The sequence below is a fragment of the Orcinus orca genome, chromosome 16 (assembly GCF_937001465.1).
Source record: "Orcinus orca chromosome 16, mOrcOrc1.1, whole genome shotgun sequence".
Lineage (NCBI taxonomy): Eukaryota > Metazoa > Chordata > Mammalia > Artiodactyla > Delphinidae > Orcinus > Orcinus orca.
Genome location: NC_064574.1, coordinates 45,000,185 through 45,016,109, shown reverse-complemented (window position 1 = coordinate 45,016,109; position 15,925 = coordinate 45,000,185). Strand labels below are relative to the sequence as shown.

Below are 15,925 nucleotides of genomic sequence, written 5' to 3'. Positions count from 1 at the left end.
GGTATGTGTCTGTTTACTGTAAAATTCATTCAACTTTACTTTGTCTGAAAATGCTAATAATAAACAGTCGGTAAAACAGCAACTACCTCCCCCAGAATAAAATAAAACCTGCAACCAGCCAGGATCTCCCTCCCTCAATTTTAAACTAATTCCCAGGTCTGTTTGTTTTTTAAATCAGGCAAAGGAAAAAAAAAATCTTGAAGATTCAGAGCAAAAAACTGGCAATAACACTTTAATATAGATTCGTGGAACTCTGGTCCTTGTAGTCAGAACACACATTTATAAGCCATAAATAAAGCACACGGAAACCATAAATTAATCAGACTCGAGACCTGAATTTCACCGTATCAAGAATGGGAATGCTTTTTTTTTTTCTTTTTCTTGATCATTTACAACGGACCCTTACATCATTTTTTCTCTTCTTTAAACAGTAGTACAACTCTGTTTTCTGTTAAAACTACAGTTTTACACTGAGTCACTCACAAAAGTTTGTGTTTTTTCTTTTTTGTTTGTTTTTGTTTTTTGTTGTTTTTTTGTTTTTTTAAATAAAGTAAGACTTCCCTGCAATGACAGCAACGGAGATAAACCACAACAACAGAAAGTCAGGATTCGCAGGTGCTTAAAGAAGCAGGCGTCTACACAGTAGTGGAAACTGAGGCTTTCCTTTTTCTCTTTTTTTGACTATCTTTTTTTCCCTTTCCCTCCTTATATATCATGATAGACATCAGTGTGGCCCATGTGAGGGAGGGAAGGGCTGCAGAGGGTGGGGGAGACCGCTGTTCCGGGGGGGCAGGGGTGTGATGGGTCCTTCTCCCTCGCAACTTTCCAGCACCCCTTTCTCAGGGTCTCTACCCCATTTCCTGTCTCTCCCGTCTGGGTCCAGGCTAGCCAGGTCACGCCGTCTTCTTAAGAGGAGTTCATAATGGGCCTGGAGTACACTCCCTGGTAGTAGGAGGTGTCTGGGGCCAGGGTCGAGGCGTCCAGGCCCGCTTTGTTCGTGACCGGGCCCATGGCCAGGCTTCCCGGCATGGGGGACCCGTAGCCGGGGTAGTGCATCACCTGTTCGTAGGCCTTGAGGTCCATTTTGTGGGGCTGGTGGTGGTGATGGCTGTGGTGGTGCTGCTGCTCCGAGGACATGAGGTTGTTGATGGAGAAGGGGTGGTTGAAGGCGTAGTGGTGCTCCGGCTTCAGGTGGGTCTCTGGCGGCAGGCCCGGGTGATGCGGCGGGCCCAGCAGGTGGGCCGCGGCCTGCTGCTGCCCCGGCGAGGGCGCCGGCTCCGCGGGGCTCAACGCCGCGGCCGGCGTCCCCTTCAGCTCCCCGAGGCCCCCTCGCTTGTGCTCCTGGCACGGGGAGGCGCTCGAGTGGGGCGATTCGGTGCCCGCCGGAGTCTCGGAGACCGGCCCGGCGGCCTCCCCGAGCTGACCCTGCGAGGCCTGGGCCCCGGCGGCCGCCTTCTTACCGCCGCCCGCGGCGCCCGCGGCCTCCTTCAGGGCCAGCTGCTTCTCGCACTTGAAGCGCTTCTGGCGGCGCAGGTAGCAGCCATTCTCGAACATGTTGCCCGAGTCGGGGTGCAGAGTCCAGAAGGAGCCCTTGCCGGGCTTGTCGGGCGAGCGGGGCACCTTGAGGAAGCAGTCGTTGAAGGACAGCGAGTGGCGGATGGAGTTCTGCCAGCGCTGCTGGTTCTGCCGGTAGAAGGGGAAGAGGTCCATGATCCACTGGTAGATCTCGCTCAGCGTCAGCATCTTGTTGGGGCTCTGCTGAATGGCCATGGTGATGAGCGAAATGTACGAGTAGGGCGGCTTGGCGTGCGTGTAGCTGCGCCGGTACGTCTTGGGGTCGCGCGCGCGGCTCAGGCCTGCCTGCCCGTACATGGGGCTCATGGAGTTCATGTTCGCGTAGGGTGCCAGGCCGCCCATGGCCCCGGCCGCCTGCCCCCCGAGCGGGCTCAGGCTCGGGCTCAGGTGCGGCCCCATGCCAGCCACGCCGGCCGACCCGGCCGAGCCGCCCATGCCGGCCATGGCGCCCGCTCCGGGGGACATGCCGGCCAGGGACGGGCTCATGCCCGCGCCCACGTACGACGACATGTTCATGGAGCCGGCGCTCATGTTGCCCGAGCCGCTGCCCATGGCGGCCGCCGACATGCTCATGTACGTGTTCATGCCGTTCATCCCCAGGCCGGCGTTCATGTTGCTCACCGAGGAGTAGCCCTGAGGACAGAGCCCGGAGGGAGGCGCACAGCGTTAGCACCGCGGCTGAAGCGCGCCCGGCCTGACCCCCCCGCCCACCGGGCCAGCCCAGGCCCCCGCCTCCAGGGAGGCCTCCGGGGAGTCCTGCCCTCGCCCGGCCCCGGCCCCGCGTCCGTTTCACCCGGAGCGCGCCGCGATCGCCCTCGGGGAGGTGGCGCGGGGGCCGCCGCTCTGCGCCCGTGGCCGCCTCCTCGCCCTCCTGCGCCTCGCTCAGACTCTAAAACAGAGGTCCCCGGGAGCGCCCCAAGCCAGGCATCCCAAATGCATCTCCCCCCCGCAGAGTCTCCCCGACTCTCACGCCAGCATACCGAGCAGGCGCCGCGGCCCCGGACGCCACCTCCGACCCTGGCCAGCGACCTGTGGGACAAGGCGCAGGGCGCCCGGCGGCCTCCCGCGGAGACGATCCCAGGGTCCTCGCCATTCAGCCTTCCTCCCGGGACCCCATTCTGGGCCCCAGGGGAACCGAAACGCGGTACCTGCGCGCAGTCTGGGGCCAGCCGGAGGCATTGAGTGGAGGGACAGGGAGGGGACCGCGGACAGAACTACACGCGGCTGGGCTCTGCAGCCACAAACTTTCTTTCTCTTTGTCGCCTAGTCCTGGACCGTTTTTCTCTACTTCAGCCCCCAACTCCTACCCACCTTCTCCACTCCAGCTCCCCACCCCCTCGCCGGCCGACCTCCCACCCCTCCCCAGCCGCGCGCTGCCAAACACAACTCTGTTAGGATAGTGCGTGGCTCGGCCACGAAGAGGATTTGGAGGCGCCGCAAGTCAATATTTGATCACAAAGTTAATATTATCTCAAGGCTAACAGTGTGTCGTATAAAAAAGAGACCCATCTGAGTCGAAGGAGGGTGGAAAAGGCGGCTGCCCGGAGCGGCTGGGGTGGGGGCCGGGGGCCGGCCGGGGAAGCGGTCCAGAGGTTGGGGCCGAGAGCGGACGCCGCCACCCCGCTTCCCCCGGCAAAGGCGAGTGCCTACCTCGGGCTCGGCATAGTAGCTGCTCCAGTCGGACGGCTCGTGCCCTTCCATCTTCACCGCTCCCAGCATACTGGAAGCCGAGTGCATGGCAGTTTAAAATTTAACAGCCCCAGCAAACGACCGGCAATCACCCCCCCACCCCCACCCTCCTTTCTAAAAAAAGTCAGCCAAGGCACCGTCCCCTCCCTCCCTCTCGCGCTCCCTCTCTCTCGGCTCCACTCCCTCTCTCCCTCGGCCGGCCAGAGGCAGTGGCTGGAAGTGGGCGGGAGGGGTGAGTCGCGGGAGGAGGGGGCCGAGGGTGGGAGGAGGCCCGGAGCCGATCGCCGCTGCCGGAGCGCCCGCCGCCCGCCGCCGCCGCCGCCGCCGCCGCGCTCGCGGGCTGCCGGGTGGAGGCCGAGGCTGGCAGTGCCGAGCTGCCGGGAGGCGGCGGGAAGCGCGCGGCGCGGGGGCGGGTGGGGGGGGTGGAGAAGAGGAGGAGGAGGAGGTGGAGGTGGTGGAGGAGGGGGGGAAGGGAGGAGGAGGAGGTGTGGACCGCGCAGCGGACAAGTGCCGCAGTGACGTGGGCTGCTGGTGATATAGCGCGGCGCGCGGCCGCGGGCCTCCAATCCCCAGACCCGGGGCAGCCCATTTGAATAATCAGCTCACACCTGGGTGAGAGGGAGCCCCGGCCGGCGCCCAGCACCTGCCCTCGGCGCCCGCGCAGCTGCCCTGCGCTGGGCACGCGGAGCCCGGACTGGCGAGCGGGGCGGGTGGGCGCGTGGGCCCCCGGGTCCAGCCCCCTTTCGTCTGCGGGGAGTCCCCACGGGAGGAGGGACCCGGGAGGAGGCCACCCAGTGGAGCGGCCCAGGGCTCTGGCCCCGTCCCCGTCCCATAGAGCCGGGCCCCTGGCGCGCCTGTCCGAGGGCGCGTCCGGCTTCCGCGCCCGCTCTCGCCCCTGCAGAGCCTTATCAAAGCCGCATTTATTTATCCCGGATTTCTTAGTTCTCAGGGCTCATTCCCTGTCAAAACAACCAACCGGTGACAGAGCCAATCTGCAAAGCGCTGTCGTATTTAGAAAAACTGTGTACACACCTTTAACTCGCCTGTTGCGGCTGCTGGGAGGCCCCTCCCGTTACAGTTAAGACCCGGAGCGGCTTCGGGAGGCGTGCGGGGCGCTGGGTCCCGCCTCCCCGGCGGGAGCCAGGCCTCCAGCGCCGGACGGGGCGGCTGGAGGGGAGGAGCCCCGTCCCACGGTCCGGGTGCCGGGCGCAGGGCGCGCGCGGCCCCGCCAGCTGCTGCGACGGTTGGGAGACTATTTGTCTCTGACAGTCAGGACGGCGTGTTTCAAGGTTACTTTTCAGTCACAACTGAGGTGCCCACAACATTTCGTAACTAAAACAAACAGGGCAGGAGGTGGGGGACGAGGCGGGAGGAGAGAGGGGAATTAAGGGATCAATAATGGGGCATATGGAGTCCGCCTGGCTGTGGGCGGGGGTGTCTCTGTCCTCTCTGCTTTCCTGTTTTATAAGAATTAGAAACCCTAGCAACCATATTCGTCCTTTTTATTTTCGATTCAGCTTCTGAGTTCAAATGATCACCTGTCCTAGGCCAGGTACCAAGACCTCAGTGCGCCAGATTGGGGAGGGGGCGGGGAGGCAGAATACTACAGGTGTTTGGAGGTGGCCACCCTTTCTTGGTTCTAAACCCCGGCTGGGCTGTGAGGATGCGGCCCTGCGCCCTCAACCCCAAAAAGAGAAAAATAGGAAATAGTGGGTATCTGGCCCACCTGTCCAGAGTTATGGGTAATGGTGGCAGAAGACAGAAGCGAGGTGGCAGGCACAGAGCAGAGCAAGGGAAACGGAAGGCTGGGTGAGGGTCAGGCCAGAGGGCAGGGGGCGGAGCAGTAGGTGCAGGGGTACTCCCACCCCTTCTCTCTACTCCAGGGCTCTCGGGCCTGCAACGCTTTGAACTAAAGATGCAGGCGCGGCTGGTTTGACCAATTCTTAGTGAGAGCGTTAATGAGCCCGCTGAGCGAGGGCCGGGGCAGGGTCCCCCACAGCCAAGGTCTGCTTCTCCCTGAAAGCCGTGCGCAGCGCAGAGTGCTCCCAGGAGGGGCAGGCCGGCGCGGTGCAGCCGGGAAGTGCGCTGGGCGTATGCACACGTAGTGTCGGTGCGCACAGGGGAGCCGAGGGACCAGATGCCCGGGCATCTCTCGCCGGGTCCCCGAGCGTGGGTGGAAACTACTTGATCGCTCTCCCGAGGGCTGGGGAGAGAGGGTCCGCCCTGGCCTATTTTCCAAAGCTTTCTGCGTAGGCCGAGGGCAGAAACACACACACGCTCACGCACGCGCGCGCGCACGCACAGACATACACACAGACACACCCTTCCTTGCCCCCGCGGGGCGCCTCTCACATTCAGTAGGTCAGACAGACAAACCCGAGAAACAACGACAGACAGCTTTCTGGTGTGCGTGGGATTTAAATCTCGAGTGTCCGGGTTAACCTAGTCTGTGCGTCTACGTGAGTGTCCACTCCCCTCTTTTTGCTCCTGGTGGAAAATGTGGTTCTAGAAATCTCGCCACGAGCAGGAGAAAGAGCGGCCCGGGGTAGGAGGGCGTGCCCCTCGGTGGCCCGGCCCCTGGTCACCGGCTTCCGCAGTGACAGGGTGCCCCCTGTCGGCCGCGGCCCCGGGACAGACCGAGCCCTCACGGACCCCCGAGCCCCTAACCCCGCTATCTGGACTCCCGCGCCGTCCGCCGGCCTCTCCGAGTCTCTCCGAAAACGCCTCCCGGGGGCTGGCGCTTCTTCGGGGTCCCCGACGTTCGGCGCAAACCCAGGTTGGCCTCCTTGGGGGAGCGCGGCCGGCGGATGCTGCGGGGAGCGCGAGCCCACGCCCCCGGCCCGCCGCCCTTCCCTGCGCTGAGGCCCGCCGAGGCGCTCCCGCCCCTGCACACGGCGCTCCTTCCCTTCCCGGCAGCTCTGGTTTCTAAAGGTTGATTCAGAGCGTCTGGCACGAGAGCCTCAGGCTGGAATGCTGTAAATTGCTCCGCGAGCTTCTCTCCAGGAAAAAGTTCGCGGGTAGCTCGGGCTGAAAACAGATGTTTCCCCTGATCCCCCCTTATTTGAAGCCCCACCTAGGGCTGAGACCTACAGAGATTTCCTTTGCCCGTGCCCCCTCTCTTTCCCGGCCTTGTCGTTCGGTGCTGCCGGGTTTGCGTTTAAAGCCGCCTTATGACCGATGACTGTGCCTGTATTTAGCGCGTTGGTTTTATTCCGGTCGCTGGCCCAGCGGACTGACTGGGCTCAAATCTGGGCCTCCTTCGGTCTCCCTGCGATCTCCAGCAAAACTCCTACCCCGGGGGGCTCTCCGTCATGTGAAACTAGCCTGTGAGGAAGGGGGCATCAATAAACAGTACTCAACTTCCCTAACCGATGACCCACAAAATACCAAAGGGCGGGTGCGCTTTGGGCTGATCAATACTCCAGTTCCCTCCAGTTCCCGAAGCCCTTTCCAGAATAAATACCCAGGACAAGCCTTGCTTTAGGGCATTACTAGGCAGGTCTGCAGGTGAGGTTAAAACAGAGGAGACAGAGAAAGGGGATTTAGCAAAGTCTTCTGAAAATACACATTTTACCTTCAGATAACCTTTGGGTTGGCAGAAATCAGACACCCACACCTCCATTATTCACAAGGTGGAATTTTCAGGGTGTATCCCAAGTCTTACTAAAGAAGAGGCGTACAGTTGTATCCAAGGTTGCAATCAACATTTCACTTTCCATGGGTTGTTATTTCTGAAATTATGTTTAAAAAAAAATCAAGCTACTTGGCACTGAGCAATCAGATACTTGTTTTACTGGCTTCCATGGTTCTTTGATGGCCAAAACCCTAGTTGTTTATGGGGAGGGCAATTGAAAAGATAATTAGTGAACAATATCTTTCAAAGGAGATTTATGTGAAAAAAATTAAAAAACCCACAAGAAAGTGATGTTGAATGTGACGTTAAAATTGAGAGGAAAGCAAGATATGGCATTGTAGGGTTATACACAGTAAGTTTATACACATGCATACAATCTACCACTCCTGGGCAAGATTCACAGGAAAAGATGGGAAATAAGTCCTAATAAATAAAAAATGAGATAAATACAATGTTAGTAACCCTGGTTGTGTTTGGTGGTAGAATGATCTCTTTAGTCTACATTTTTTTCCTGCAGTATATTTGTGTCATTTTATATGATTATTATTTTATGATTACATTATTTTAGGGTGAAATGTAGACTAAGAATATTAGATCTGATGTCACGGAAACTTTAGCAAAATAACTCATACCATGTTCATTCAGTTCTCACACATGCAAGGCGATCAGGGAAGCCATCACTTCAAGGGAGCAAGGGTTTGAGTTCTGAAAACAAACCAGTACTATGTTCTCTGACCCGCGTAAGAAAGACGACTGTGCCCTCCCTTGAGTTAAGGGAGGAAGAGAAGTGATAAGCACGTCAACCCCAGGTGGTGGCTAGGATAGCCCTGTGTCGGGAGCAGGTGAGGCTCTGTCCTCAGGTCCTGTTGGAAGAATTTGGCACTCAGCCGTCTTTTTCTGTGCACGTAGAATTTGATAGCTGTTTGGAAGGTTGGTTGTGGTAATGGATTGTGCATTTTTGTGGGCTTCCTCGGTGGTCAGGCTGAGCAGTTGTCGACTCCACTCCCATCTGTGTGGGTCTGTGGAGAAGGTCGATGATCTGCCCATTCGGGTCCAGGATCTGACAAATATTTCTGGCATATACTTGGCATCCTGTCCACCATTCTTGAGTTTATAGCACGCTTCTGGTAAGTGGGACTCTTAGAGCAGGTAATTAAATTAAGTGGAAGAGAGAAAAATAAAGAAATGACGACTTTGAGTGGGAATAATAACATGTCAACGTAAGTGAGAATAAACTCTTTGAGGGATGCCTAAATTAGATGTATCTGCACTGGTGGCTCTGCGAGCTATTTCATACATGTGGACGTTATTCATGGAGAGGAGCTGTTATTCGTGCCAAAAGGGCCAGCGGTAAACCTCACTGAGGACAGGAGTCATGGACAGTCTGTCACAGACCTAAAGAATTGGACTCGGACATTCATTCTTAGGAACCCAGGGAGATAATTAAGAAGCGGCCCCATTAGATCTACAAGTTACTGATCAGTTACTTGGATGAACAAATATACTTTGAATAAGTATGAAAGGATGAAGCATAGACAGATGTGGAGATCAGAGGAGGTTAGCAAGGCCTGGAGTTTGAGTCTTAGGCTTGTGAAGCGGATGTTTTCTTCTTGCTTCCATCTCAAAGTGATACAGGGGCTCTGCGTAAGCAGAAAAGAATTAGACATAACTTGCTCTCATATTGAGCAGTGACAGTGAAGAGTAGTTTATAGATTTTTGGTCCATTTAGCAACTGTTTTAATGAGCACTTACTATATTCCAGATGGCGGAGAAACCGCCCTGACCATGGTAGGCAAAGCCATGTGCTTGCAGAGGTTTCTTTGCAGTGTTTCCTTCTACTCGCTCCGCTTCCTGCCTTCTTCTGCTACGTGTTCCAGCAGAACTTATTTTGCCTATGTCTTCAAGTCTCCTTTCAACGATGACCTAGGAATTTCCAAGGGCCAAAAACCCCATTCCAAAGGGCAGTCTACATCTCACCATTCGGAATTAACCAAGCTGCTGGCAGGGATGGACGCAAACCCAAGGCGAAGTGCGCTGCCTGTGTTGACCCAGAATTGATGGGAGAGCCAAGGGTTGGGTTCTCTGAAGCAGTGGGCAGGATGCCAGCAGAATGGCAGGCGACTCCAGTCCCACTACCATTTGTAAACTCTCTAGAGTATCAGTTTTTTATCCTACAGGTACTAGGGGGGCTTCCGGCTCTGGGAAGGAGACAGAAGTCGGCAGCGAGGTGCTCCTGCTGGCTTGAGAGTGTGCCCCGTGTGTGTGAGAACCGTGGCAAGTGTGTGTAAGACACGTGTCTGTATTCACTCCTTGCCTGCTTTGCTTCCAAAAGTCTTTGCAGTGGAAGGATTGTGGAGCTTCCTGAAAAGTGGGAGCTTCGTTTGACAGGGGCCTGGGGTAATTAACGGGGGCCCGGGACCCGCCCAGCAAATTTTTATGTGCATAAAACCCACCCCTGGGGATCTTGTTAAAATGCAGATTCTGGGTGGGGGAGGGGCTTGAGAGTTGGCATTCTAACAGGCTTCCAGGTGATGGTGAGGCTGCTGGTCCGCTGAACACAGGTGAAATAGCCCCGCTTCCCTAACTCATCTTGCAGTCTGTCCTGAGCTCAGTGGTGAGACAGGCCTCGATGAAATGTAAAGCAAGTCCACCTTCACCTCCTGTGGGTTCTCCCCTCCCACTTGCTCCCGGCCACACCGACCCTCCCCACAGCCAGAATGCATCTTCCCAGGGTTCAGAACGTGTCCGCAGCTTGGGGCGTGGAGAACGTGCTCTCAGCAGCGCCCCCATCCCAGGCCCCACCTGGCATTGTCAGCTTCCCGCACCTCCCACAGTGCCTCTCCTGGGACCTCCCTGGTTGACCCGGCAGGACAGGGAACCTACAGCAATGATCAGTTGGTGACTTGGAAGCTGTCATTTTCCAAGCAAGAAAAAAACGGCCTAAGCAAAGTTTCAGCTGCAATCACACTGCATCACAAACGCCCTCCAAGGCCCCTTAACTCTCCTCCTTAAGGGAGAGAGAGCCCGGAGGACCCGGGCTGATCCTGCCTCCCGATGAATCTGGTGCGCTGGACCTGCTGACCTTTCCTAAACATCCCCTACCTCTTCACTGATCCCAATGTGCATTTTTAAGAAACAAAATAGATCCAAAAGAAGAGAAAGTGACAAGGAGATTCCTGTTTATTGAGTTTCAAATGGGGTTTGCACATGTCCTCCTCCTGGAAAAGACCTGGGCCTCCTGGGAAGGTGACTGGGACTTGGAATTTTCTTCCCCAAGACGCTGACCCGATGCTGAACTGGCACTGCCTGCTGATGCCCAAGAAAAAGAACAAGACCAGGAGAAATGCAAGCTGAACCCGCAGACACACCAAAATTACCCCCACTCCCACGCTAGGAAACACACTGCTTCTCTTGCTTTGCCACCCAAATATTTTCCAACATGTATAATAGGAAACGTTTGGAAACTAAAATTTGAGTCTCAAAGATGAGAAGAATTTAAAAACTCAAGATGTTTCCTTAATGCTTATTCTATTTGCAATATGCACCCATAATTAGCGCTCAGATCATCTTTCCCTTGTGGGAATTTAAATGTCATTCGTTCTGAAAAGGGCTCCTTCTTTCCAGGTAAGAACTGCTAAACAGGGCAAATTCTTCTTATTTCTACCATATTTATAAAAGCACATGGAAAAAAAGCAATGTAAACACAGTAAGAATTTTAGCCCAAGTCCTTAATCTATGTTTGATTTTAAAGCAATGAGGACTGGGGGGGTGAAAAAGCTGGGGAAGACATTGTATTCAGCTGCTTTGAGATCCCTGGAGGGAAGTGGATATAAAATACAAACTTATTTTGTAGTTTCTTTCATGCCCAAGGGCTACATCACCCCATAGTTTGCCTCTGTCGGACTAAGGCATGGAAATACGCGATGCTGATTTTGGATGTATTGTTTTACATCATACAACAAATGATCAGTACTGTTTAATATTCTCCAGAGGAGTCTACATAAATAGATGTATACCTTGCAAAATCCTGAGAGTTTAGTTTTTACCTTTAAGAGGAAACCTGGTAAATTCATTCCTGTAAATCTTCAGAATAAAGTGCTAAGTAGATGCTAACGACCACCTGGTCCTAGTGGGAGTTCTATGTCTCAGACCTGAGCCCTGCTCCCCAGTCTTTCTAGTTACATAGAAATTGAAAGAAGGCTTTTTTCTCCTTCCCTGTTTCTTTTATTCTTTTCTCCTTTTTATGTTGAATTTAGAAACACAGGTACATAATTTTTTTAATGTTAATTCCTCGGGTTTACTGCCCCCCAAGTGACCAGGACCTTCGTGGTGGGAGGGGTAATATTCGCATCAGACTTCATGGTTCTCCAAAACCTCTCTCAGGTGGGAGTTCCCTTTGTCCCTGGGGAATGGGAGTGAGATGTTGAGGGCTCGCCTCAGACCACCCAGCCCTTCCATCTCAATCCAGGCCCTCTGACCCAAACCTTGACCTGTTTCCACATTATAATGTTCTCTGATGGAGAAGTCATGAGAAGCATGGGAAAAAAGAAAATGCTCACAGGCAGAGTTTTCAGTTACTGGTACCAAGTGTATGTGTGTGGTTTCTCTACGATATGCCCAAGATCGTAACTCTTAAAGAATAAGGTTAAGGAAACAATAACCCAACTTAATTGTGGAATATTATGGAGCTGTTATAAAGCTGATATAAATCTTTCTGAAATCATATAGAAAGTATATCTACTTTATGATGAAGGGCTAAACAGTCGCTGGATATGGGTAATTTGGTCTAATTTTTGTAAAGGTAATCCTGACTCTACGTGCAGAAAAGTTTTGCAGGTTGCACACAAGGAATTAACAATTACACCTCCAGAAATAGGGACTTGGAAGGCTTGGGATAAGACTTGCACTTTCCATGTTATATTTTCCTCATTTTTCACAGTTATTTCTTCTGTTTTTGTCATTAAATAATATTAAATTACCAAACATTGAAAAGTGTGGTCTTTGCCACTGGGTAGCTGACAGGCTGCACACAAATATTTCTGCTCCTCATGAATTGAACATACACTTTTCTGCATCTTGGTTTGGAGAAGATGAGCCAGTCCGCTAGAGAAGCAAAGATTGTATTTGCAAGAAGAGAATCAAACTGAGAACACCCACAGCTTGGGAGAGTTAGGCAGGAAAAATAAACCACTAAGATTTAATAAATCTGTCCTAATTTAAAAAATAAAAAAGTGGATGTCCCAGGGCAGACTTAAAGAACCAGTTAGTACTTAAAGCCATGGATCTTAATTGCTTATGGTCCGCAGGAAGGGAAAGGATTGAAATGGAGCTCTCTGTGGTTTAGCTTAATTAATATTTATGACTGCGGAAGAAAATTAAATAAGGCAAACGGTGTCATTTTAAACAGCCTGTGGTCACGGTTAGCAGGACTCAACAGATTCAGATGCAGGAAGAGAGAGTGCTGTAGGAACGGGGCGTGATTTCAGTTTTCTTCCGCTCCAGGTTCCCCTGCAACCTGACCCAATTTTTTATGCTGCAGAGACCTCCAGTACTGACATCTTGGAATGCTACTACCTGGTTAACTTATCTTTTTTGCATGTTTTGTCGTTGTGACGGAATATCTGAAGGAATATTTTCTTTCTTAGAGGGGTGGGGATTATATCCAAGGATGTTAGCTCTGGAACCATCTACAGTGGCCCCTCTGGGCATTTCTGGTGTGCGTATCTGCCACTTATTGATTCTTTCCATGGTTTGATGATTTGAGTTTTTCTATTTTGGGAGCTGAGAGTTGATGAGATAGCACAATTTCCCCTAATGGGGAATCCGAAAGTTGGTTCAACTTCTACGTACTGACAAATGTTTACTGGATGGATGGATGGACACTTGGATGGAAGGAAGAACAAAAGACAGATGCTATGCAACTCTGATTGAAAAACCCATAGTTTACCCTTGAAGACTGGTTTTGGAGGCATAAAATCAGGTTATGACAAATGCTGGGTGAGTGCTTTTCAAACTCCAATTGATGACTCTTCAATGTGTTGTGACAGCAATCTATTTCATTGAAATTATCATTAAATAAAGGAAAGGAATAGAACAGAATCCCTCTGTGCACCTCACATAGAAAAGTCACGTGTAGTTCTGAAAAACCTCTGTTTTTGTTATAAACGTGTGTGTATCTGCAGCAGGATGGAAAATGTATTCCCTACTGTGGGTTCTCTCCAAAAAGCCTGAAAGACTGGGTACACGGGGACTGAGGACTCCTTAGCAAAAAAGCTTCAGATTTCCCATCTGAAATGGAGACAACAGCAAACGCCATGGACTGGGTGAGGATGAAATGTGTTGAGGCACTTGAAGGTGGCTTAGCTGGGCGCCTGGTGTATGGAGAATGTCTGGTCAGTGTTACTTTCCCTCCCTGCACCCTCAGCATCACACCGGAGGAAATCCCAGCACTGCCTAGAGAACTGCGTGATGCTACGTTTCACGGTTTGTCCTCTCAACTCTAACCAAACCAACCCTCTTAAAAGACAGCTAAACCTGCTCAAAATGACCCCACATATTTGAAAAGATCATTCTCTCTCTCTGCATGAGGTCAGAGCTGTGCTGAGCTCTGGGTCAAGGACCGTTCCAGAATTAGCAAAACTGTTCTACCCACTTGCTACCCTTTTTAGGAAAGAGCTGGACCTTAGCTTCAATTCTATGGCTTTCCCTCCCTTTGAAGGTTAAACTCAGCATTTTATTTTTGTGCTGACAGTAACTCCCAACCCCTCCCCATTTCCAATTCTTTCTAAACCTTCTACCACATGCTAAAACCATCCCTCTTCCCCTTCCCCACCCCGTCCTCTTCCTGAAGTGATTTGGTCCAGAAAACCCCAGCATCCAAATGTTTTTGCAGCTCCCCTCTTCACCCTTCCTGGCTCACCACTCCTCTTTCTGATTCCCTTTCTTTTCTCTTAACATTCTCCTTACTCCCCTTCTTTCCCACCCACAAAGTCATTTTACACCCAGTGATGTTCTCCTGGTGACCCAAAGCTGGCAGAAGCCTCCTTCATCTTTCCAGAAGGTCCCTCAGCTGCCAGAACCTCCCTGCCATCCTTCTCCCGCTGGGTGCTTCAGACCAACCTGGGGTACCTGCTCTGGGGTGGAATGGTTGCTAAGTTTCACCCATTAGATTAAAAAACAAAACAAAACCCTCCCTCCACTTGGACTTATTTCAGGTAACTTGGAAAGTTTAATTCTCTTAAGTGGACCAATGTAGCCACCTGTTCCATAAGAAAATGGAAACCTTGCTCTTAGTGATGGGAAATTCCCCCCTTTTCCGTGGGACATGGTGAGTTTGCAAACTTTGCTATTATAATGAGTACTGCAGGGCATCTTGTTGTTCATGTCTGCGCGTGAGCGTGCACATGTTTCTTTAGTGCCTGGGGGGGGGGTTCTGGAGAGATCCACACCATACCCTACAGAGGTCATCTCTGGGGAGGAAAGGGGGTGTGCTGGGGTGATGGCATGTTAAAGGGGACTTTGTCATTATCTATCATGTTTCAATTTTTTTTGCAAAGAGAATGCATCCACGTGTTATTTTTATATTTAAGTTATGCTAAAATATTTCCAAGAGCACCAACAAATTCCAGCACTAGCAGTTGTCATCAAGAGGTTAGTCAAGCACCTTCTTGCTCTGAGCCTCTTCCCGCTGGGGTGCAGCCAATGGTCACAGTGATGGGACTGATCCTGCCTGCAAGTGACCTCAGAGATCAGGAATTCTATGTTCCTGAAGCTCCCAAGGTGACCTTCATTCTTCTCGATTCCTGCCACACTTGTGACAGGATGTGCAAATCAAACTTGGTCTTAGCTCTCATTTAAAGGCATATTTGTCCCTGTTCCTGGAGCAGCTCAGCCAATATGCATCTGATAAACATTTATGAATCCCCCACGTGCCCCATGGGTTCAGGGCTCCCAGGGCATCACGGATATCTTCAAGGAGTTCCCAGGGTCGGGAGTGGACCAGAAATCAACACAATGCAGTGTGTTAGTGCACCCCAGAGAGCAGCAATCCGCTTTTCCTGGGATGGGAAGGTCCCTGCCTCCTGCCCAGAGGGCGATATTAGGTCCTACCCGAAGGAAGACGGCAAACTCTCCAGGCTGAAAGGGACCCAGGGCTCCCCTAGTGGAGGGAAATGCCAGTGCAATGGCGTGGACCTGATACAGCCGCCAGGCTGGGGAAGCCACAGCCTGGGGGAGGCCGTGAGCTGCAGGGGGACAGAGGATGGGTGTCACCAAGGGCTTGGAGTGGCAGTTCTCCTGACAGTGTGGAGGGAAGTGAGGCTGGGCCCAGGACCACCACTCAGCTGGCCCTGGTCCAGGGAGGGCTGGTTGGCTGCTGGGAGTGACAACCACAGGCCACTTCAGCCCCTCGGGTTTCCTGGGCTTCAGAGCTCACGACACTCGCTGGGTTGGCCAACATTCCATCCTGATGGATGAGATCTCAGCCCCACTCCAGACAGTCCTGAGGGCCGCACTAGCTCCCGGGCTCCCCATGGGGTCCAGCAAGTCTGCTCTGGGGCCACGTGGAAGCTTAACTTGCCCCCCAGCCCATATCCACCTCCTCCCACCTGCCAGGCATTGAGCCAGGCATTGAGCCTCTGCCAGGCACTGAGCCCACCAATTCCCCGTGAACGTGGCACAGGGTAAACTCGACCTAGAAGCTGCCTCAGGGAGCCCGGATGAACAGCCACTTAGGAGCTGGCAGCACCCATCCGGGTGGGGAGACTGCCCGGCGATGGAGATGGCCTAGTGCTACCTCTGGCCTCTGATGGTGTCTCTAGAAAACTCCTAACTGACACAGACAGGAAAGTGTCAGGTGACATGAAACTACAGAACTGGGGGTCAAAATATCTCCGTCTTAGTCTCCATTCCCCCCAGAAGTAGAGCCAGTGATTCAAGTGCAAGCCGGCCCTTGGCTCAGGAAATACTGGAAAAGGATTGGGGTCATGAGACCAGGACGGGAAGGCAGCCGAGAAGGGGCCTGTGGTG

The 15,925-nt window shown here is 53.0% G+C and overlaps 1 protein-coding gene across 1 annotated transcript; it reads right to left on the bottom strand.

The window, feature by feature from the left end:
• Window positions 1-375: 375 nt before the first annotated feature.
• FOXA2 (forkhead box A2) lies at window positions 376-3,312 on the bottom strand. The gene is made up of 2 exons (XM_004270426.4): window positions 3,226-3,312; window positions 376-2,208 (listed from the first exon to the last, which is right to left on the bottom strand). The coding sequence occupies exons 1-2, from the start codon at window positions 3,310-3,312 to the stop codon at window positions 907-909; spliced, it is 1,389 nt and encodes a 462-aa protein (XP_004270474.1). The 3' UTR covers window positions 376-906.
• Between the last annotated feature and the right edge of the window lie 12,613 nt (window positions 3,313-15,925).

Bases quoted from the DNA above. Each gene is read 5' to 3' on its own strand.
- FOXA2 (XM_004270426.4), bottom strand. From the start codon at position 3,312: ATGCACTCGGCTTCCAGTATGCTGGGAGCGGTGAAGATGGAAGGGCAC. The intron at 2,209-3,225 runs GTAGGCACTCGC...CTCTGTCCTCAG, and splicing joins GCTACTATGCCGAGCCCGAG to GGCTACTCCTCGGTGAGCAA.